This window comes from Thamnophis elegans, chromosome 9 (assembly GCF_009769535.1).
Source record: "Thamnophis elegans isolate rThaEle1 chromosome 9, rThaEle1.pri, whole genome shotgun sequence".
Classification (NCBI taxonomy): Eukaryota; Metazoa; Chordata; class Lepidosauria; order Squamata; family Colubridae; genus Thamnophis; species Thamnophis elegans.
The window spans coordinates 57,689,467-57,713,631 of NC_045549.1; the positions used below are offsets into that span (position 1 = coordinate 57,689,467).

Genomic DNA, 24,165 nt, shown 5'->3' on the forward strand with positions numbered 1-24,165 from the left:
AAAAAAAGGTGAGTGTTGGTGATAGAAGATTTACTTGTGAAGGGAATAGATCAGCAGTCTGTAGACTCAATAATCTAGGAGGTATGATGTCTTCTGAAGCAAAAATCAAAGATGTAGCTGAACCTTACTAAAATAATCAAATCTAAATAGTATTGTCCCTTTCTTCTCATTCATGTGGGGACAAATGACATGACAATGAATCTGAAAACAATATTGAGAAATTAAGACCACCTAAGCCCATGATGGTGAATCTATGGCACACGTGTCAGAAGTGGTACACAGAGCCATCTCTGCCTATTGCTCTTCCGGGTTGCGGCGCGCACATGCACACTGGACAGCTGGCCTTTGTGCGTGCGGGAGCACCAGAGACCAGAAGAACAGCTCCCTGGCATGCAGTTCAGGGGAACTGCTCTTCCGGTTTCCGGCACTCCTGCGCATGCATGCCACGCAGCTGCTTTTTTGGTTTGGCACTCCCATTTGTGCACACCAGGGAGCTGTTCTTTTGGTTTCCGGTGCTCCCTACGTGCATGCGCATGCTCCCATTTTGGCACTAGGTGCTGAAAAGGTTCACCAACACTGACCTAAGCAAAAAGTTAAGGAGTTAGGACCACAGGTGGTGTTTTATCTCTACTTTCAGCACAAAGTCAACATCCAACAAAGGATTGTAATAAATCACTGACTTAAGAGATGGTGCTGTCAAGAGAAATTTGGATTCCTAGATCACAGAAGATTATGACCGTTCTCAATTGTTGTTTCCACAAACATAAACATTTTATAACTAAACTACTACAAGTGTTTTTACATTTCATCTTGACATCTCAAGATAATGCTGCAGAAGACTTCAAATTGAAAGTGTATTAGTAGAAACAATACTGAACTCAAGAGGACTTTCCTTGGAATAAGGCAAGTTCCTAAAGCTTGCTCCTGAGTAGCCAGACTTTGTCTTCAAGGTGAAGCACAGAATAGGAGAGAGATGGAATTTTAAGTACGCTAGATCCAACAACTAAAGGCATCATACTAAATATCCTGTCAAAGGATTAAAATGATTTTGTTACACATACTCTCCCAGTTGGTTTGCTGTTTAATAAAAAGAAACTATTTGTTGCCTTTCCATGAAATAAAGTACAATAAAACAGCTCATTAAATGAAGATCCCAAAGGCATGCAAACAATTTTACTTATAAATTGCTTTTCCTTTTCTTTATGGCAGTCCCTCAAATATTGCAACAGTTATCCTAGTCCTACTTTTCACTAAACTCGACAAACCCAATTTCTGCAACCGTTCTTCAATGTTTTAGCCTCCAGCCCCCTAATCATCTTTGCTGCTCTTTTCTGCACTCCTTCCAGAGCCTCTACATCTTTTTTTATAATATGGTGACCAAAACTGGATGCAGTATTCTAAGTCTGCTCTACTAATGCCCTTTTAAAGAGGTACTAATATTATAGATAAAAAAATAGAAAAAGGATCAGCATGATTTTTACATGTGCACCATATAAGCCCTACCCGCAAAATAAGCCCTACTTAAGAATCTGGCATTCTGTGCGGCTCCTGCTTGCTATGAGCAAACAGAAGTGGGCCTCCCGTACAGGGGGGGGGGGGGGGAGGGAGAATAAGACAACCCCAAAATAAGCCCTAGTGCTTATTTTGGGACCCCAAAGAAGTGCATATGTCAACAATCAATATGATACACTGTAAGTATTTTGAAACATTAGAAACAGTTCAGAGAATATGACAAGATACTTAATTTCATAACCATATTTTAGTTCAACTGCTTTGCTCAGTGAAGGTGAGATTTTAGACTGTCCAAACTTTATTACCTGCAGGTTTGGTCTTCAAATTCTGCCAGCTGGCAGTTCAGCCTACAAACAAATAGCATTTTGTTTAAACCAGCTTTTGGTATCTTTTTTAGAATGCAAATGGTTCAGTATTGCTCAACAAGAAATGGTGAAGAACAGAATGAGGAACAAAAAATGAAGTTTTCTCTATGTACTTCTAATTAAATCTTCCTTTCTACAGTACTGAAGAAATTTGATGACTGTCTTGCTGATCCTTATGTATTCCATCTGAAGTTGAAATGGCAGAAAGCAGGTGTTGCCCCAAACTTCAAAATGGGGAGAATGATTTAATCCAGACAATTCACTCTTACATCAAGAGTAGAAAGAACCTAAAACAAAATATGAGGGATTTCAGGCAAGAGTTTATAAAGAGTTTATAAAAACAATGCAACAATGAAATCAGCATGCGTTAGCATATTAACAAAATAACCATCTTCATTTATTCTCATGAGGTAATTCTTCCAGAAATGGACAAATGGACCTTCCAAATCTTGAAATCACCATGAAATAGACAATCTGTAAGCAAAGAAATACTGTCTCGAGAATGTAACAATGAGAGAGAAAGTGATTTTCAAGTACTCAATCTTATTATATTATTATATTATATTTAGTTAATCTTTGGTGAGATTCACAGCCTTTGGGGTGGTTGGTAGCTCAACAGCTTGAGTCCTAACCCATGACCTAGGAACTGTTAAGGTAACGTCGGAGGATATAAGCTGTTCAAGTAAGGTGTTTTTTAAAAATCAGAATGTTCAAGTCAGGTAAATTTAGAATTTCCAAATAATGAGGCAGCCCTATAGGTATTGCTCCAAAGGCTCCAATTACAATCAGGACAACAAATGATTTCTTTTTCCACAGTCGCTCAACTTCAATTTCCCGGTACTATGTGATTTTTTTTCTTGCTATTATCTTCAATTCACTCATCACCAGGTATTGCAATGTCAATGAACCAAACTTTTTCTTTTCAACTATTGTTATATCAGGTGTGTTGTGAGCCAAGTGCCTGTCAGTCTGAATTCTGAAATCCCACAAGATCTTGACTTTTCCATTCTCTAGAACCTTTCATCCTGATGTTCCAAGTGGTTTTTGCTGTACTCAAATCCAAACTTCTGGCAAAGTTTCCAGCGAATGATTTTAGCAATGTGGTCATGGCATTGTAGGTAGTCAGTCTGAAATTTTGCTGCACCCACTGATCAAGTGGCCGACTGTCTTGTCTTTCTCATTACAGAGGGAGACATCTGCTGTTGGTGGTAACATGTTGAATTTTTGCCTTCATGCAGTTGTGGCTAAGGCTTGTTCTTGATCTGCCAAATTAAGCCTTCTGTTTCTTTTTTCAGTGCTCCTGATCTTCACCAGTTCCAAGTTAGCTTTTGGTCAGCTTTGCCTTCAATACCTTTCAAGTATTGGCTATGCATAGCTTTGCTTTTCCAATTTTCAGCTCGCTTCTCAATTACCTCTTTCTTATATTCAGCTTTTGGCTTAGTTGTCTTTAAAAGGCCTCCTTTATTTAGTTCCTTAATCATTGGTTCTTCACTTTTCTGGATGTAATCATTCAAGCTGTGTTTCCTTTTTCCACAGTCTGTTTTACTTGGAGTCCTAGGTCACCCTCTCTTGGTAGATATAATCGGTCAACATCACTTTTAGGGTGCAAAGCATAATTCATTGTCATAAGCTTCCTTGTTTTTCTGTCCAAATTGTCCAACTCCATCTGGGTCCAGTCAATTATTCCTGCAGAGTATCGGATCACAGGTACAGTCCAGGTATTTATGGCTTTTATGATGTTTCTCCACTCAATTTGAACTTTAAATCTTGCGAATTTATCTAATGTACTTGGCTGAAGTTAATACCTTGACTTTATTAGCATTAAGTCAGAGGCCTCTAAAATCCCCAAGTACTTGTAGCCTCCTTCTAGTTTTAGTGCCTTTATCATTTCTTCATTCTCAAGTTCTATTCCATCATCTTCTATGATCTTGCCTGCTTTGGTTGCCATTGTTGCACATTTGTCAATTCCAAACTGCACACCAATGTCTTGGCTAAATTCTTTTGTGCTTTCATTAATAAATTCAGTTCGACTTTTGTTTTACCAAACAGCTTCAATCATCCATGTACACCAAGTGCGAAATCTTCAATCATTTCTTGCAAGTTCATATCCATAGTTCATCTTCTTCAAAATGATTGTCAGTGGTAGCATTGAGAGTACAAAAAGTAGGGGTGAAAGGGAATCACCCTGGAAAATGTCTCATTTAATTTCAACTTCACCCAGTACTTCTTCATTAGCTATAAGCTCGTTTTCCAGAGGTTCATTGAAGTTTCCATGAATTTTTGAATGTTGCTGCTGATGCCAAAGATTTTCAGGCATTTCTTGATCCAGCTATGGGGAACTGAATCAAATGCTTTCTTATTGTCTATCCAAGCCATGAACAGGTTGGTTCGCTTTTCTTTAGGATTAGTTTGTCAATCAGCAGTTGGTCCTTTGTTCCTCTTGAATTTTTGCAGCATCCTTTCTGTTCTACAGGAAGCAAGTTATTTCTTTCCAAGTATCCATAAATTTGGTTTGCAATGATACCAGTAAGGAGCTTGTATGTTGGTAACAGGTGATTGGCCTATAGTTTCCAGGATCCTTTCCTTTTCTTTATCTTTATGGATCAAAAATGTCCTTCCAGTTGTCATCCATTCATCATTTTCAGGTGTTTTTAAGATCTGATTCATTTGGACTGCCAATATTTTGTGCACACTTGTAAGTGCCTTTAACCAGAAGCCATGTAACTCATCTGATCTAGGTGCACTCCAGTTCTTCACTTTTTTTGACTGTCTTTGCACAATTTCTTTTGTTATTTCACATCTTCCATTTTATGCACTTCAATAGAATCCTCAATCTGTTTGATCCATTTTGCATTTCTGTTGTGCTTCTTGTTGTTTTCCCACAAATTCTTTCAGAATTTCAGAGCTTTCTCTTTATCAGGCTTTTCATTTGTTGTTACTCCATCTCCACTTTCTAAGCTCTTATAAAACTGGTGCTGATTTGCTCTGAACTGTGAGTTTTCCTTGAATTGAGTTACTCGGTTTTCATATCTTTTAATCTTTTCAGTGACGACAACAACGTCATTGTTATTATTATTATTATTAGGCTGCATGCATGTATATATGTTGCAGTATATATATATATATATATAATATATATATGTTGCAGCATAAATCTGGAGCGCCTTGAGCAATTTCAACCAAACATGGTATACAGATAACTTACCCTCTGTTAACAATACTGGGATGGGGAGGGGGAAGACACCCCTGGGATGTGTGCGTGTGTGTCTGCGTGTGTGTGTTCTAGCATAACTTTGGAACACCTGGCCCATTAAGGAGAGCGAGTGTGATGTCCTAGAGCGGCAAGTGTTTGTGATGTCAAGGAAGAAGAAAAGAGAGCCTGGGCTGTTAAGCAGAGTGAGTGCGGCATCCTAGAGTGGTAATTGTTTGTGATGTCAGTTCCTTCGCAGCTTCCTCTGGAAAGCCAACCATGATGTTTGTCCTCAGTGGACCGATGGGGAGCGCCTGATGATTTGGTGCAATGTGCCAGAATCGTAGACAGGGTGTGAAACAGGAGTGCATCGGAGGGGGAAGGGAGAGGGCAGGGATGATGGCAGAGGTGGGTTCCTACTGGTACGGTACGGTTTGGCCAAACTCCGGCAGACACATGATTGTACCGGTTCTATCAGTGGCACCGTAGGCACCACCATCTTGTTTTTTGCTTCTGCACAGAAGCATTTTTAATACTGCGTATGCGCCCTGGCCTGCCTAGTCTCTGCTCTGCAGCTTCCCTGCCTGAAGCGCTGCACCTCTGACTGTCTGCCAGGTAAGACTGCGATTCGTGGCTTAGCTAGCTGCCCTATCCCTTCCCCGGTCCCCCCGCCATGCTTCCCTGCCTTCCCGGCACCCCATGGCCAGCTTGTGAAAGCAGGCAAGTGGAAGGCCATGTGGAAGACAGGAAAGCATGGAGGCTGTTTGCTTCCTTCCCTACAGCCTGCCATCCTTCCCTGCGGCTTTCCTGGTGGTCCCCCACACCCGCTTGCCTTCCGAGGTCCGTCAAGAATGGCCCGGCAGCCCTTGGTAGAAACGCAGATACTGCGCTGGGCTGAGAGAGGCGGTGGTGCTCTGGGTGGGCAAGCAGACATTATGGGGCTGCTGCACATGTGCCCACCCCATTCTGCAAAGGCAGTGTCCCCCGCTTCAGGGCAATCCAAAGAGGGGAGGGGCATACTGCAGGAAAGGATGCCTTCCACCTGGGCCCACGTGTCTCTGGCAGCTCCAGATTTTGTGGATTTTTCAGGGTTTTCTTTAAAAAAACCGCCTCTTCGGACAAGCTTGAAAACCTCCGAGGTTGCTTTGGGAGGGGGAAGATGGGCAGCATTCCCTCTCCTCTCCCCCAGGCACCTACAGCCTTGGAGCAGCTCTGGGCACTTGCACAGTAAAGAAAATCTTCTCATGAGGGCGAGTTGTTAATTGCCTTTACTGTGGAAGCACTGGGAGTTGCTGCAGGCTCCAAGGCTGCAGGCACCTGGGTATGGTGGAAATGCTGCCAGTCTGCCTACCCCCTCCAGGAGCAACCTTGAAAGTTTTCAAGCTCGTCTGAAGAGGCATTTCTTTTAAAGAAAACCCTGAAAAAGCCTAGATCGGGGTGGGGACAGGGCAGGTCTGATCCCAAGCAGTCGGGCGCTGCTGCTGTTGCATTGCCCTACTGGGTTCGGGGCTTCTGCTCTTTGTGCCATGCTTTGCAGCCGGCACAGCCCCGCGCGGACCTCTTCGGGTTGCTGGCCTTCTTGGAGCAGCACGCTGTCCTGATCAACCTGGCTTATGGCACCCTCTGCAGCCCGCTCTGCATGGAGTCGAGTTGCCAGCGGGCAGTGATGCAGAACTGAGGGAAGGGGGGCCAGGTAGCAACCTTGTTCTCTGCTTATGGGCCAGAAAGAAAAGCTGCCTGTGAGGGAGCCCCATGGAACAAAATAAAGGTGCTCTGGGGATTCCACCCCCACCACAAAAAGACAGTGAAGTGCCCGGCCTGGCATGCCCCCCCCAAAAAACTTTTCACCACCACTTCAGCAGGCATGGGTTGGTGGGGTGGGTTATCATGTGACTGAGTGTGCATGAGTGATGTCAGGTTGGCCATGCCCACTCAGTCACATGCCCCTCTAGCCACACCCACTGAACATAGTAAAAAAATTTGAAACCCACCCCTGAATGATGGGCATGGGTAGGTGGAATGGCCCCTCTCAATGGCTCCCTGTCATACAAATGCTTCGGGGAAAAGTGCCAGGATTGTAGACAGGGCAGGAAAGAGGAGCACATGACAGGCAGAAGGGAGGGCAAGGATGATGGGCATGGGAGGGGAAGAGAGAGGGCAGGGAAGATGGGCATGAGAGTAGGGGAATGAAAGGCCCTTCTCAATGGCTCCCTGTCTTACAAATGCTTTGGGGCAAAGTGCCAGGATCGTAGACAGGGCGGAAAAGAGGAGCGCATGGGAGGGGGAAGGGAGAGGGCAGGGATGATGGGCATGGGAGGAGGGGGAAGAAATACCCCTCTCAATGGCTCCCTGTCAGACAAACGCTTAGATGTCTATAAATATCTGGGCAACGCTGGGTCATCAGCTAGTATTAAATGAAATGGTAAGAATGACAATTACATCGGCAGATGATAAAACAATAGTATGGAAACGATGAATGGAAGATAGAAAAAGGAAATCTGTTGCTCAGAAAACACCTTCCAAACCACAGAAAGTAATATTTACATTTAATTTTCTGTCATCAGCCTTAGAACATGTTCCAAATCTATAATTGTATGACAATTAAGAGATTTGGTCATTCAGAAAAACAGAGTTAAGCACCCAGACAGTCTTACCTGAAAGGTCTAGCCCAAAAGGGACACAAGCATGACTATACCCATAAACTGGATGAAGAGCACCGGAGGTGTCAGAAATGACCACACAGGCCATAAGGAAATGTTAAAACTGGGAATGAAAAAAAGGATCAATTTTAGTGTAATTAGCAATTTTACATGAAGTTTATCATTCTTATATTTAATCTATTACTTTTAAAGTCTCTCATTCATCTTGAAACATCTTTCTTTATTCAAAATAAATATATGTTCACACACAGAAACACAAGTATCTTTGTTTTTATTCTCGCTAAGTCTCTTACTTTTTTCTCTACATAGTATTTTAAATTTAAATAAATTCATAGTTATAAAAAGACCATGATAAATACAGGTTGTCCTCACTGACCGTAATAGGGACTACCAACTTCAGTTGCAGTCATCAAGTACATCACATGACTTACATCATGTTGTCAGGATAATTAAATGAATTGTCATGGTTAGGTAAGCACATCACATGACTATAATTCATACTGCTGGCTTCCCCATTGATTTTGCTTGTGGAAGCATCTCTGAAACTCGCAAATTGTGATCACGTGATCCTGCAACTGTCATAGTGCAATATGGTTGCCAAGTGGCCAAATTGAGATTACATGACTGACCAAAGGGATGCTACAATGGCTACAGCTATGAAGACCCATTGTAGCTACGAATAGTCACTGAATGAATAGTCACTGAATAGTAAGCAAGGACTATCTGTAATAGATATATGTGTGCGTGCATTCTGGAAGTAGCTAGCAATTCATAAACTTTGTTCTTGAGATAATATAAATGTGTAGATTAAAATATTACTTCATAAGATACATCAAGGAATTAAGGCTAAATTAGAATTCTCTGTCACTGCATGTCAGGAATGTATGCATTTGTCACTTGGGTATGATTGCACAGGTGTGCAATCTATTTCTGCATATAGTAACATTCTGGATGATCAAACAGTAAGGCACAGAACAGGAAGTAGGAGCAACCAATCAACATGCAAGGACATGCACCTCCATAGAATGCGCAACAAGGATTTGGAAGTGTGTGTATGGGCCCTTCTGCAGCTATCTGCAAGCTACGCTTACCCATCAACCCCTTTGCAGTGTAGGTATGTGGTGATGCCTACAAACAGTTGCAGACAACTTAAATCAAGTGTTAGGCCAGGGGTGTCAAACTTGTGGCCCATGGGCCGTATGCGTCATGTGCTAGCCACACCTACCCCTTGTTAGCAAAGGGGGGGAAAGTCATGATATGTCACATGACGATGACATGACGATGCCAGTTTCACATCCCTGCTTTAGGTTATGCTGGTATATAGGAAATATATGTAATATAAATTAGCATCTAATTTAAACCAGGATTTAAACTAGTTCTTTTTCCTAGGTTATTTATAATCATCTAGTGAGAGCCAGTTTGATCTAGGAATTAAGGCACCAGGCTAGAAACCAGACGATCGTCAATTCTGTTTGCAAGTCTGAGGCATGAAGCAAAGCTTTGAGCCAGTCCTTCCCTCTTAGCCCATGATATCAGGCTTGGCCAATTCTTATCACAATCAATGGAGCAACAATCAGTTGATCTGAATAAAGTGGACCCTGCATTTGCCAGAAAATGCTAGGAAGAAAAAAAAATATAACCAGTCTAGTCTATTTCACAGCAACACTATTATGAAACAAGGTCAAAGCAGTTTAGTTTACACCTTTTACCCAGGGTGAATCCTGTTACAGTATAAAATGAATCACTTTCAAAACAGTGAACAGATCTGTATTCTTCCTTCACCTGTCTATTCATGTACAATGAACCAATGCAATGTAATTGCAATTGGACAATGCAAAGTCACTTTTATTTTAATAAAAGAGTGAATCAAGTACCCCTTTAATTAAATTAAACACTTTAAAAGCAATGCCAATCCGGCATATGGCATACATTAAAATATAACAGAAAAAAGCTATATGGAATAGGGATGAACTCTCATGAAGATCTCCATGGATGCCTCATGGACTTGTATGGCTTCCAGAGGGCTCCAGGGAAAATGCCCCAGGTGAGTCAGGTGTGGAACAAGACGCTTCTGAACAGCCTCATTCTGCTGACTGAACGTGGGAGCTTCTGAGGAGCCATGAGAAGTGAAGCAACAGAATCACCTAGAATAGCAGTGGACAAAGAAAAATTATTCTATGTTCAACCCACTGGAATTAGCTTAAAGGTGCAATTTAAAATGCTGGCTTTAGCTCAAAGACCATTATGGCTTGCTACTTAGGTACCTCTAGGCCAAAGAGGCTGGCCAACCTATTGAACCATCTAGAGAGAAACTGCTCTTAGTGTCACACTGTAGGGAGGTTGGCAGGAGGGGTAGATTCTTGGTAGCAGCAATGGTTCTGTGGAATAGCTTCCATGTGGAAATCAGTATGATCCCTTCGTAACTGCATTCAAAAAGTTGCTGAAAACTCAAGTTCTGGAGGGTGATGATATTAGATCCATCTCTGGTGCTTTGAGTTATTTATTCTTAAGTTACATTGTTATTATATTTATTCTATTATATTATGTGTTATAATTATATTATATTGTTTGATTTTATGCTATTAGGGATTTTCAACTGTTTTTTCTATGTTGTGTTAACCATTGAGAATGGTTTGATTGCAGTGAGATATAAATGTAATAATAAAATATATTACTTTGCTGGAAAACATTTTTCTTTATACCAATTTATCTAAGTTACTCACTTAGAAGACCCCAGTTCATTCTTTAACAAATCTGGAGCTTCATCAGGACCAAAAAGCCCCAACAACACATGATGAAGTTAAATAAATGATTCTGAACAGCTGAACTAAATTAAACATGTTAAATTTTACACAAGCTTTAAAAAATTGCTTCAAGAGAGCTAAAGCTAACATGATAGAACAGCATTACAAAAAATGATCTTACAAATCATTTTGTAAGATCACAAATGTTTTACTCTTAAGTCAGGTGTCTCCGTTAATATCAGTTTATTCTATGAAGGGTCAACTTACCAAACTGCTGCAGCAATAAAGCTAGCAGTTGTGATGGAACGAGTGTGGGATAGCTAGTTTCATAGTCAGCAATTCCATGATACCATTCGAGTATATGATGCAGTAAAATGCCACTGACAGACTGACTGCTAATAAACAACTGCCAAGGACAAACCATCCACTGCAAAACAGAGAAAAGGAGAGCTGAGTAAGTGCCACAATAAGCTAGCTGATCTTGTATTAAGTATACATCAATGTTATGAACATTGGCTCAATTAGGAGGCTAATCCAGATCAGGACTGTTCTTACATTGGCTGAGAAAGATGCAAGTGTGGTGCTTCAGGTTTCAACTAGTTAAGAGATCCTCATCAGATATGGGACTTTTTAGCAAGAAAAAGTCTTGCTGAGAAACTAAGACTGGACACAGGAGAGGGAGAGAAGAGGGCTTGAGTTTTAAGTAGAACATTTGGACAACCTTGTCTGAGCTCAGAAGTTAAACATGATTAAGTCTGGTTGATATTTAGATGATTTCTAGGGACTCTGATTCATGAGATTAAATTTAAAAACAAATTAGGCTAGAAAATCATGATTAAAAATCATCCTGTAAGAAGGCAATGGGAAATCATCCAATATCAAGAAATAGCATGGATGTGTTCACTGATTTATTTATGCAAAATAGAGCAATGTAAAGTTTAATTTATAAATTAAAAGATGCTGAAATTCTAACTATAATTCAATTATTTAACAATGAAGGGGGAAAAAAATCTCAAATCCCAATTTTACCTGAAAATTTGAAACGATTCAAATTTGCACAAGCTTATTAAAAGGAACTGATTTACATAGCAATATGTACATACTATACACCCAGGAATCATTATGTTCAGAACATTTTATTGAGAAGTTATTCAGAAATCTCTAATGGGGAATCCGAAAGGTGCTTTTTTTCAAGAGACAAGTGGGCTTTCTGTTTTTTCTTAAAAGATGTTTTGCTTCTCATCCAAGAAACTTCTTCAGCACTGCCTGGATGGTGGAGAATGGAAGGATTATACTCCTTGCAGACAGCTGGTCATTTGCATTCTTTTAGAGTCGTTGAGGCCACCTGGAGGTTATGTGTGTCATCAGGGTCACCTGTAGTGCAAATGGGTGTGGAGCCTTCTTGGAACTCTTGAAAGGACTGTGTTGTAGACTGGATAGATGATGTTGTATCCCTTCCCCTCTGCTGAGAGAGGGCTGTTCAATTTTGACATAGATGGCTCTTTGACTCCTTTCAAACCAGGTGATCCTCTCTGTCCAAAATGTGGACTTTGCTGTCTTCAAAAGAGTGGCCTTTGTCTTTTAAATGCAGATGACAAATATAAAGTTGCCTCTTGAAAAAAGTTCCTTTGGACCACCATGACCTGGATGTCTGAGAATCTCCACGACACTCTAATGGAGAAGTTTAATTAGTTCAAAGATATGCAGATACAAATAAACCCAAAACAATAAGACTAGTGCTTACTATCCAAAATAATGTGGTTGAGTTTGAGTACACATTTGCCTTGTAGAAATTAGGATGGAGCTAAATGTCTCCTTACAGTGCTGGGAATTGGGGCAAAACAAATCAGGTTACAAAACTCCAGGAGAAATCAAGTAGGAGAGGAGAAAAAAAAAGTTTGCAGCTGCTTGTTTTAGCTGTTTTAGACTCTTTTTTCTGTAAAAGGTTCAGTAATTATGCAGAATATTAGTACAGGTACTCCTCAATGTGCAACAGTTTGTTTATTGACCATCTGAATTAAAACGGTCCTGAACAAAGTGATTTTTGACTGTTTTTAACACGGCCATGCAGCATTCCCATGGTCACGTGATCAAAATTCAATGCTTGGTATATTCATACTCGTATTATGATGGTTGCAGTGGTCCTGGGATCATGTGATCACATTTTGCAACCTTCTGACAAGCAAAGTCATTAAGAAAGTCAGATTCATTTAATAATAATGTTACTAACTTAACAGCTGCAGTAATTCACTTAACAACTGTGCAAGAAAGGTTGTAAAATGGGGCAAAATTCACTTAACAAATGTCTCACTGAACAACATAAATTTTGGGCTCAATTGTTGTCATAAGTTGAGGACTTCTGTACCTGCTCCAATGTTAACTTTGTTTCTTTTCTTTTTTTAAAAACAAGATTGGAGGGGAATTGAGGTGGGAAATAATTCTCTATGGAAAGTAATAGGATTGTTTTTTTCTTGTAACTGGTTAATGACGGGGGATACATCTGTATTTTTTGGGTTCAATTACGACCTCTTTAAATATTAATATCTTAATTTTCTATATTATATTTGCTAACATCAATATCTCTATGCCAGAGTGAGCAATTAATTTCCCAAGGGGCCATATGAAAAACTGGGACTATTGTAGAGGGCCATTGGCCCTTCCCATGCCAAAGGCCAGGCAATAAAACAAAGGGCCAACTTCTGGCTGTCCCTTTGCAAACTGTTAAGCACCACATAGGTCATTAAACAGAGCACAGGTGTCTCAGTGGGGGAGGGGAGCCCTGGGAGGATTGCACTACAGCACCTGCACTGGTCCTCCCCTAGCTCAAGGTACCCCTTGCATAGCTTGCTGCCCTACCCTTAGACTTTCTCTGCCGCTATCATGCCTGCTCCACTCAACTCTTCCCAAAAACCACCTTTCTAAGAGTGCCTGATAATTGACATGTGGCCTTCCTACAAAGGATACCTTGTGCCATTCTGGAGTGAGTGCCATTTGCATGATTTCTCAGAAGAGAATGATTTTCAAATCCAATCTCTCAGGTTTCTTTCTGAGAGATCGTGAGAATGGTAGTTGTGTCCAGAATGGTGCAAGACAGCCTCCACAAAATCCTGTGCAGTGTATTAACTGCTTCTCTTTCTAAAAGGTGGTCTTCAGAAATTGCATTTTGGAAAAAAGAGGAAATCAATGCGCCGTGGCCTTCCTTCACAGAAACTACTTCAAGCTGTCCTGGAGCAGGTGCCATTTTAGGAACATCTCAGAGAATATCTAAAGAAGTTTGGTTCACATTATTTCGTCACTGGATATATGAAGAACTTTGGATACATTTATTGGGAAAGTGGCCAGAAGCATACTGACGGAAAAGAACAAATATATAGTTATATTTCTATTTAGCTTTCATATTAATACATAGTATTAAAGTTTTTGGAAACACGTTTAATTATAAAGGTTTTTCAGTTTTAATAAATTTTAAAAGAAATAACTGTATATGAATTTAATAACAAATGCTCTTGACAATATATTTTTAAAAGGCATTTCCTTCACTTTTTCATCAAAATGATAAATAAAATCATTGAAGAATAAGGAGCCAAGACTGAATCTTGTGGCAACCCATTCAGTCTTTCCTTTATTTTTATTTGGGACTATTGATGAGTATCACTTTCTAACCACTAAATTGTCATACCATTCAGCCTGTATTTAGTTAGCTTAGGCATTGAAATGTTATGGGTGTTTAGCCAAATCATTTGGCTAAAAGATTTAAATAAGGTTGAGTGTTTCCATGATCAATTAAGAAAACTCACAGTTAACTCACAGTTGCCAAGAGTTTTGAAAAAATCTCTGCAATTTCTCATGCTACATTTAAGGTTGCCTTAGTAAACCAACTATTGGCTTCAAGGAACCTGGCCTTTGGAACCTAAGTCATCATAGAAGAAATGTAAGATAGAAATATAATAATAAAGTTGACCAGTCTGGCAGAAAAAAAACACCAATTGAATTATTACTGAAAGATGAATTAAGAATGCCTTGACACAGGTTGTTACATTTTTCTAGACAAAACAATTAAACATTTCTAAACAGAAAATTAAAAAGGTAAAATGAAAATGTGATGATGATCCTAATAAAATAAGGACAAAGGACATCCTCTTATTAAATATTGAAAATATGAATCTCTTATAGGATCCAAACATCTCCTTAACCAACTATTAGGCATTAAATAAGAGAGCAGAGAGTAGATAAATATATTTTTTAAAATGGCTTTCATTTTAAATTGGATTTTAAGATTTTCTTTTAAAGATTTGTAAAAATGGAGATAGCTTAAGATAAGAGCCGAGGTGGTGCAGTGGTTAGGGGTGCAGTACTGCAGGCCACTTCAGCTGACTGTTATCTGCAGTTCAGCGGTTCAAATCTCACCGCTCAGGGTTGACTCAGCCTTCCATCCTTCCGAGGTGGGTGAAATGAGGACCCAGACTATGGGGGCAATATGCTGACTCTGTAAACTGCTTAGAGAGGGCTGAAAGCCCTATGAAGCGGTATATAAGTCGAACTGCTATTGCTATTGCTATAATTGTAACTTCAATTTAAATTTTGCTATACTTTTTAAATAGTGAAACTGAAAAACGATGTTTCTGTGAAAATGTTAACTTGGATTTCTCCCAACATTACATGCTGAAAGGCTTTTTTTTCTCCCACTGATTAACAGATGATTTCACTGCTAAAGGTAGTTATTGGCAGTTTTACCGTGTTTTTTGAAGGGAGACTAAGGAGGACCCAAGACAGCCTTTGGATAATTGTGCATCTATGGAAAAGAGGGGATCTTGTAGAAGATAATTCTGCAAATCTCAGTAAGGAGTGATCAGAAGGTCAGGTCTGTTACCATCTTTTCTCTTTAGCTGTTTGTTTTTCCTAAGCATGACTGGGGTTTTAATTGCACTTTTTAAAGTTTTACTATGTTTTAATTTACAACTAATTGCTTACCTATTTTATAACCCCTTGCTGGACTTTTATAGTTTTTTTCCTGTTTTCTGTTAACTATTGAATTCTTTTCACTATAAGGAAATCTGCAGTGAAAATACATTGTTTGCCAGTGAAAGTCATCCAATTGGACTAACATGTATACAGGATTATATTATAAATGTTATTTCTAGCTCTTTTAAAAAAATAAAGATTTGTCTGTTTCTCTTGTCCTTGGAAAGAACAGTGTTTTTCCCCCCCAAATGTTTCTAGAAAAAGATTTTTCTGAGAAGCATTTCAAAAAAGAATGTTCTCCAACTTACAGGTTTATTTGAAAATATAAATAAAAAATTTATGGGTCAACAACAGTTTGAAATCCAGGATGCTATTCAAAAGCAGGAAATATAAATTGACTTCATTTTCAATTTCATGAATTGGAACCTGATCTGTTGCTGCCAGATGTGAAGTACTGGTTTGAAAACCAGAGATCTGCCAGACAACATTGAAATGAATATGAACCAAGAAATTCTGAGATAATGGAATCAATGAAGGATAAGCTTGACTTTCTTGGCAAGGTGAATGATGTGTTTTTAAGAATTTTTCAATGGATGCTGCAGAGATATTTACAATAGAGACTTATAAATTTCAGAATTGAGATAATTGTTTGCAAAGTTCCCTATTGAAAACCTAAGGAAAGATTTTATTATTAAGAGCTAAATAAGGATATTTGATCCTGGATAGTCCAGAGATAATGACTGGCGATTTGTGGTAGATAAGAAACTGTTGTAGACTTTCTACAAGTAAATTACAATAACATATTCTTAACAGAGGACCTTGAACTTCAATTTTGCTGTAGTTTTAACTTATCAACTTTTTTTTCTTCATATATACAATGTATGACAAGTCAAACTGGGTTCCAAATAGATATAATAGTTTATAAATTTTGGATCTGTTTTGCAAGGGGAGGGGGTTATTATTGCTGCGATATATTTGTCAATATTCAACTAGGGGGATGTGTTTCTGGTTTTGTCTTTTAATTCACAGTTTTCTTTTTAATGTTTTTGTCTAGTTTTGCTTTATCTTTTTGATTTTATCTTTTGATTAAAATAAAAATTAAAGAATCCAAAGGTGGTTGATTGAGAGTCTGAGATGATATAGCACAGGGGTTGGCAAACTTAAACACTCAAAGAGCCATTTGGACCCGTTTGCCACAGAAAAACAAACAAACACCGGGAGCCACAAAACCCTTCCCATGCCTGACTATTTCCTGAGCGGCCACAAAATTAGTATATGTATTTGAATTTAAAATTCTGTTTTCTTCTGAAACTTTTCTTTTCTTGGATTCAACCATGTTGGCCTACCGGGGGTTGAAAAGCTCAAGAAATCATGTTCTAGCAGGTGTGGCACATTGGTGGGTGTAACACATATTTTGAGCAACAGGGAGCCGCAGCAGAGGGATAAAAGAGCCACATGTGGCTCCAGAGCCGCAGATTGCTGACCCCTAATATAGCAGATCTGTGCACTGAGTACAACTGTAAATGTAAAGGAGAGTGTGACCCGAATTGAGCAAAACATACTGCTTAAGTCCTGAGCATCTGAGGAAAAGGTTTTGGTTCACAAGCATACCTTCTGCTGACTAAATCCTACTCAAGATATTACTATTACCACTATTATGATTGGGTCCCACTGACATTTCTGATTCAACCATGGTTGGCCTACCGGGGGTTGAAAAGCTCAAGAAATCATGTTCTAGCAGGTGTGGCACATTGGTGGGTGTAACACATATTTTGAGCAACAGGGAGCCGCAGCAGAGGGATAAAAGAGCCACATGTGGCTCCAGAGCCGCAGATTGCTGACCCCTAATATAGCAGATCTGTGCACTGAGTACAACTGTAAATGTAAAGGAGAGTGTGACCCCGAATTGAGCAAAACATACTGCTTAAGTCCTGAGCATCTGAGGAAAAGGTTTTGGTTCACAAGCATACCTTCTGCTGACTAAATCCTACTCAAGATATTACTATTACCACTATTATGATTGGGTCCCACTGACATTTCTGATAACTTCACTAGTATCTACCATGTTTCCTCAAAAATAAGACAGGGTCTTATTTTCTTTTGACTCCCAAAATAAGGTCTTGGCCTTATTTTCGGGGAGGTCTTATTATTTTTCAGGTGCAAGAGGCAGTAAGTCTAGTGAACTTACCCTCTCTGTCCCACCACCTGCTTGCCTGCAGCCGCAATTACCCAACTTCTCTGTGCGTCCTGACCTTCGCCTGCCCTGCTTTCTGGTCTTGCTGCTGGCTGGCCGCCGAACAGCTGACTGTGTTGCTCTGGCCTGGAGGGCTCTTCGCTCTCCTAGCAGCACTGCTTCTCTTCAAGGCCTCTCAGGAAAACACAGCATGCAAATAAACAAAGCGCTGCGAGTCCGGGTGTCCTTTTCGTTTGTTCCCCATTCCTCTCTCGCCCCTTCGCCCTTGCTGAGAATTGTGGTGCGGGAGGGAAAGGAGATCTGTGGAAAGAATGAAGCAGCCTCGCTGCCAGAGCCCAGAATTTTATGGCAGAAAAGAGAGGAAGGGGGAAATTTCAAAGACCCTGGAGAAAAAGAGCCAAGTTCTTCTGTTTGCCGTCCAAGTGGGTGTCAAGGGCAACCCTGCAGGAAGCGATCTGCTCCTCCATGCAGAACCTCACAGTGGAAGGAAGGAAGGGAGAGTGAAAGATCAAACCTCTCTGTGTGTGTGAGAGACAGAGAGGGCACACAGTTGTCAGCCCTGATATATGGTAATTCTCTGAGGTTGGATTGGATCTCTCTCTCTCTCTTACACACACACACACACATACACACACACACAGGTCACACACACACATACACACACACACTCCAAGGCAGCCACCTTCCCTTCACTAACTTACTTTCCAGTTCCGTTCTCCACTGCACGTGCAAGACAAGAAAGTAGTCTGTGCAACTATGGTTAAAAAAAACAAACAGAAATTACCTTCCAACTTCTCACACACACACACACAATCTCGCGAAGTTGGAAGTAGTCCCACAAACTACTTTTCTTGCCCTGCACATGGCAATGGAGAGTGGAGCAGCAAAGCAGGTTAGTGGAGGGATATGGCTGCCTTGGGAGGGGTGGGGATTAGAGATCTCTCTCTCTCACGCACACACACCGTCCTTTCCTTGGGAGTTCTGCACAGACGAACGGATTGCAAAGCTGAAGGGTTCGGATAGAGCATTTGGGGGATATGCGTCTGCACTGCGATCCCAAGTAAAGAACTATTGCCAGGAAAAGGGGGGGGGGATTTGCCTTTTATCCTGTGCTGAGCTTCAGAACAGGGTGAGAGGAAAGAAACCTCCCCTCCCCATTTCAAGCCGTTTGCATAAATACCCTATTCCGAGCCTTCAATGTTACACTCTGCAATATGCTAAAGGCTCAGAATGGGCTGGTTTTGCAAACGGCTTGAAAATGGGGAGGGGGGATCTTCCTGCCTCTCAACTGTTCTGAAGCTCAGCACAGACAGAGAACAGGTTAAGAGACAAAATCCCTCTCCCCATTTTCAAGCGGTTTGCAAAAACACACAATTCTGAGCCTTCAATGTTGCAAGGCTTGGAAGGGGGTGTTTTTGCAAACCACTTGAAAATGGGGAGGGGGAAGGGAGACAAAATCCCCCTCCCCATTTTCAAGCGGTTTGCAAAAACACCCCATTCCAAGCCTTCAATGTCGCAATCCTGGAATACGCTGTGTTTTGCCTCATTTTACCACCTTTCCTGCCACTTGCCAAAGGCAAGTTGTTAAATTACAACATGGTTGTTAAGAATCTGGATTTCTCCCTTGAATTTGCCTGTAAGGAAGTTGCAAAAGGGGAAGACATGGCCCCAGGTTATAACCATCATAAATGAGTCAGTTGCCAAGCTACTGAATGTTGACAATGTCACACCCTGGCAATGTTGCCATGAGCATCTGGGTGAAAAATGGGCATAGGTCACTTTTGTTTCAGTGGGATATTTGGAAAGAAGAGATTGCAAATATCCCAGCTAAGAGCACCGAATCCAAAACCTCCTGCAATGAGAGACTTTTTTTGCAAGAAAAAGGCAGCTCTTCTTTGCTGTGCTGGGCCATGTAGGTCAGGACAAAATAAACCAGGAAAAAAAATTGTGGATGGCTGGTGCAAACGTTAGGTAAGCTGGCGTGAGGCACATAGGGCACATCACTCGGCATCCCAGTTTTTTTGTGGCCGCAATTACACAGCAAAAACAGTAGTCTGGGTTGTTGGAGAGGCTGTCGAGAGGCTGTCAAGAGGCTGTTTCATGTGGATGGCTGGTGTGAACATTAAGAAAGACGGCACAAGGCACGTGGGGAAACTCGCTCCCCCCCACCTCATATCGGTACATGGGGGGGGGATGAAAACACCCCCCAAAAGTAGCCCTAGCCATTTTTTCGCGGGGTCAAAAGAAAATAGGTCCAGATCTTATTTTCAGGGAAACACGGTATATAATAAAATCATTTAAATGAGTCTTCTTGGCTAGTTTCCTACCCCAACTACTTCAGTTACTGTCCTCTATGAAAACTTTGCAATCTAGGTATAGATAGGAATACTGACTTAGCATTCAAATAATTTTAAAATAAGAAATTTATTTTCTCAAATGGTAACATGTGTAATGTACTGACAGGTGGCAGGATCTACAAATAATTTTATTAAGTATTTTCCAAACTAAAATCTACATTGAACATGTTTTTCAAATAAATAACAACTTTTATTTCTTTACCTTTCTTTTTGAATAATTTCCTTAACATTTTTAAAAAATTCAACATAATATGTAATAGCTATCGATGACAATATCCAAAATGCAGAATGAATGTTAAGCCTAGGGAGAGGCTTATCCTTTTTCTCCACGCTTGTACCTGGAACTGTAAAAATAAAACCACTGTTATTCTGTAAAATGTAGTAGCTGAAGTCTAATGTTAATAAATAAAGCAAAACACTATCATTTCATTCTTAATTACAATTTACTAAACCTCAACACATTCAACTTTCTTGTATGTCTGTTAGAAAGCATATCTTGTGAGCACACAGCAGGATTCTAGAAGATGAAGCATGTTTGTACCAGGAAGCAGTAGAATCTTGTCTGAAGAAAAAAACTTCAAAAAGAAACCACTTCCAAAGCTCATCCAACAGTCCTTTTCTAACCAACTAATCTGTCAAAATAAAATGGCAAACAATGCCAGTAAACTATTTTCAATTTATACTTCCATTCCTCCAGTTAGTTTCTGTGATACAATGCAGTGTTAAAGAAATCCTACTCTATCCTTTTAGACCTCACTATATCTGTCTGCATAAAAGCTGAGAGCCAATTCAAGCCATCAGAACAGCTATCTTACATTTAATCTACATTCAAGCAGTAGATATAAAATTACATATACTGGTGGTAAAATTCCTGAGATATTTTATCTCAGTAATAGAATAATAGGAAGGGACCTTGGAGGTCTTCTAATCTAACCCCCTCCTCAACAAGACACAATATACTATTTCAGACAAATGGCTGTTCAATCTCAAAAATCTCCAGTGAAAGCACACCCACAACATCTAAAGGTAAGTTGTTCCACTAATCAATTGTTCTGTCAGGAAATTTCTCCTTATTTCTATAGGTTGGTTCTCTCCTTGATTAGTTTTCATTGATTGCTTCTTATCTCATCTTCAAATGCTTTGGAAATTAGGCTGATCCTCTCCATATATTTTAGCCTCCAATTCCCTAATTGTCTTTGTTGCTTGTATCTGCACTCTTTCTAGATATATCTTTTTCATATTTTGTTGACCAAACCTGGGTGCAATATTCCAAGTTTGATCTTAACAAGGCAATAAATCTTATAAAGCGATATTAACACTTCTTATGGTACTGATGCTATTCCTCTGTTAATGCAGCCTAGGACTGCATAGGCCTTTTTAGCGGCTGCAGCACACTGCTGGCTCATACTTAAGTGATTGTTCACCAGGACTCCTAGACCTGTCTAGCAATTACTGCTATTGAGCCAGGTGCCACCTATTCTATACTTGTGCATTTGGTTTTTTTTGCCTAAGGAGAACAGAAATAATTTACCTGAATTCAACCTAATGTGTTGTTCAGCATAATGAAACCAATACTGTACTGCACTGTTTGTTAATATATATATATTTGTTAATATATATTATCTGGCCCAGGTGATCAATCTGGCTGGGTTGACATGTTTTGGGTTTCTTCACTCAGGCTGTTAGTGTGTTATCCTTGTTTCTATCTGAATTATCTTTGCCATCTCCACTCCATTTCATTAGTTGCTGCTCTTTCATTTTTTTCACATTTGTAAACTGCAGTTACTGGGAAATGGGCAGTCTATACAATGAATAAATAAACGCAATTGTTACTTTGATATCAAATTCAGCTAAAAGTTAGTGAAGTACAGAAGGATATCGGGAGCCTGCCCTTTCCTGGGGACCTTCAGACAGTCACTCCTGCCAGTCTCCTCACGATTGGATTGACTACCGCAAACTGCTCTACCGCGGCCCAGAGGCCTGAAGGGGTGAGAGGTTGGAGTCCGCTGCCTCTCGAGTTGCCAGGGGCCTCCTACCCTCGCTTCCAAGAGCTTGTCATCGGCTGGAAAGCCTCCCGAGACATAGGGCCCGGTTCCCCAAGGAAGCTGCTATGTCCAGCCGTCTTCCCTGCCTGACTCGGTCGACCACGATGGGGAGGGGATGCCCGGCCTATGGCCGAACACGCCTGGAAGCCGCCTGCTATGACCCCCCTCCCCAGAAATATTTGTCAGCGCCCCGAATGGGAAGTGCTGCTGCCGCCTCCCGTGCAAGCAAACGCACCCAACATGAGGCACTCCGAAAGCCTTCCTGCCCCCAAGTCAGAGTAGAGCAGGGTAGACATCGAGCGGACGCTGCCCTTTGCAGGAGACGGCGAAGCCCCTCGGTTCATGTACCAGCCCGCTTCCTCGAGTCAACAAAACACTTACCCGCTGTCCTGCTGTCCTGTTCCGGTCCATGGCTGCTCCCTAGTCCTCGCCGCCGGCGGACCAACAGCTCTACTTCGCTGTCATCCGCCATCTTGGAGCGACGAAAGGAGAGCGACGGAAGTGGCGTAACCGGAAACAGGGCACCCCTACAACCCCCTCCCCGTTCTGTTGTAGTGTGGGAATGGGGTTACTCGGGATTGTCCATAGTTCCGACGCGCCTGGCGGGGTCTGAAGTGCATTTCCAAGCCTCGGCCGCCAGCGAGTAGCTTCCCCAGAGTCCGCTAGTAGGAGAAGGGTCCTTGGGAAATAGAGCTGGGGTATTTCTGCACGATGCTAGGAATATCTATGTCAGGATATCTTGATAGTACGCTATGGCAGTGTTTCTCAACCTTGGCAACATTGAAGATGTCCGGACTTCAACTCCCAGATTCCCCAGCCAGCGAATGCTGGCTGGGGAATTCTGGGAGTGAAGTCCAGACATCTTCAAGTTGCCAAGGTGAGAAACACTGCGCTATGGAATATACATTTTAAAGTATTCTCCTATGTTGCGTATGTGCATATTTGGGCTTTGCGATGAGCCGATCGCAAATAGAAATGCAGAGAAGCAGAAAAACAGACCGATTTCACACAATCAGCATACAAAAACTCAGTTTTGAAATAGACGTTCTCATTGATCAACAATTTTTTTTACAAAGAATTACCTTAAAACGGTGGAGTGTACTGAAAAATCACTAAGAGGTGATCTATTGAGATTATTTATCATCCCATAATAGTATGCTTCATAATTATTTTTTATATTTCCTTACTCACAGTTTAACCTCCTTGTGCCATATCCGTCATCGGATGTTGGCGATAATGTTGGCAATCCTATTTTTGTCAACAGCCGCATGAAAAAGTGTACACACCAGTCCCTTAGGTTTTGAAGCCATGATGATCTTCTTCTGCCTGGACCTCGTTTGTCTTCAATTTTTTCCCTGGAAGATTAAGTGAAGGATGCTGTATTTTTCTGGATGTCGCATCACATGTCCAAAATATTCTAACTTGCGCATATTTTTAATGGCTTTAATGATTTCCCTTTGTTTTTCAGGTGGCTTATCACCAGCTCATTTGTGATTTTGTCACCCCAGCTTATTTTCTAGTCCTTTATATTCTTCTTCCGAAGTCTTTTGGTATTGTTTCTCCCCTCCCCTTCCCCATGTAGGTTATATCTAATCCTCTGATATATGCTTTGGCTGTGTCCCACATGTTCTGTAGTGAGGTCTCTTCTTTTGTATTCCCTTTTAAAAAGCAGTTCTCTTTCCATCATCTTGTAAGTTCTTTGTCTTTTGTTATGGATTGATTTAAAATCCACCTTGCTTTTCTTTTTTTGTCCCTTCCAACAAATTTTAATTGAATTGTGATCAGTCCATAGATTTGTTTCTATTTCTGTCTCTTCTATGTTTGCCCTAGGTTCCGGCATCCATGTAATCAGAGTTATTTACAGCTGGCCTTTGTGTTAACTAAGTTTAGATTCAGCTCCTCAGACAGTTCAGAGAAGAAAAGAAAAAAGTCTCTAGCCTTTGCTCAGTGTATTCCTCTTGCCGCTACAAAGGGGGGGGGGGGGGTAGAAGGAAAAAACCCCACCCCACTCCTTTTTTTGAGCCCCTTAGTCTCTTGGTTGTTTTGGAATAAAAATACCTTCCACCAAATCAAGAATCTGTTAAGCCACTCGCGACTCCTGCAGCTTCTCTGTAATAAATCCTCACTTACTTTGAA

General features: G+C 40.8%; 1 protein-coding gene across 1 annotated transcript; it reads right to left on the reverse strand.

The window, feature by feature from the left end:
• Positions 1 to 1,740: 1,740 nt before the first annotated feature.
• TMEM128 (transmembrane protein 128) lies at positions 1,741 to 22,520 on the reverse strand. Its single transcript, XM_032224278.1, is given in 7 exon segments — positions 1,741 to 2,164; positions 7,722 to 7,830; positions 10,739 to 10,772; positions 10,775 to 10,828; positions 10,831 to 10,898; positions 20,187 to 20,328; positions 22,411 to 22,520. Coding segments are annotated over 6 exon segments (489 nt in total). The 5' UTR covers positions 22,502 to 22,520; the 3' UTR covers positions 1,741 to 2,164; positions 7,722 to 7,730.
• Positions 22,521 to 24,165: the final 1,645 nt, after the last annotated feature.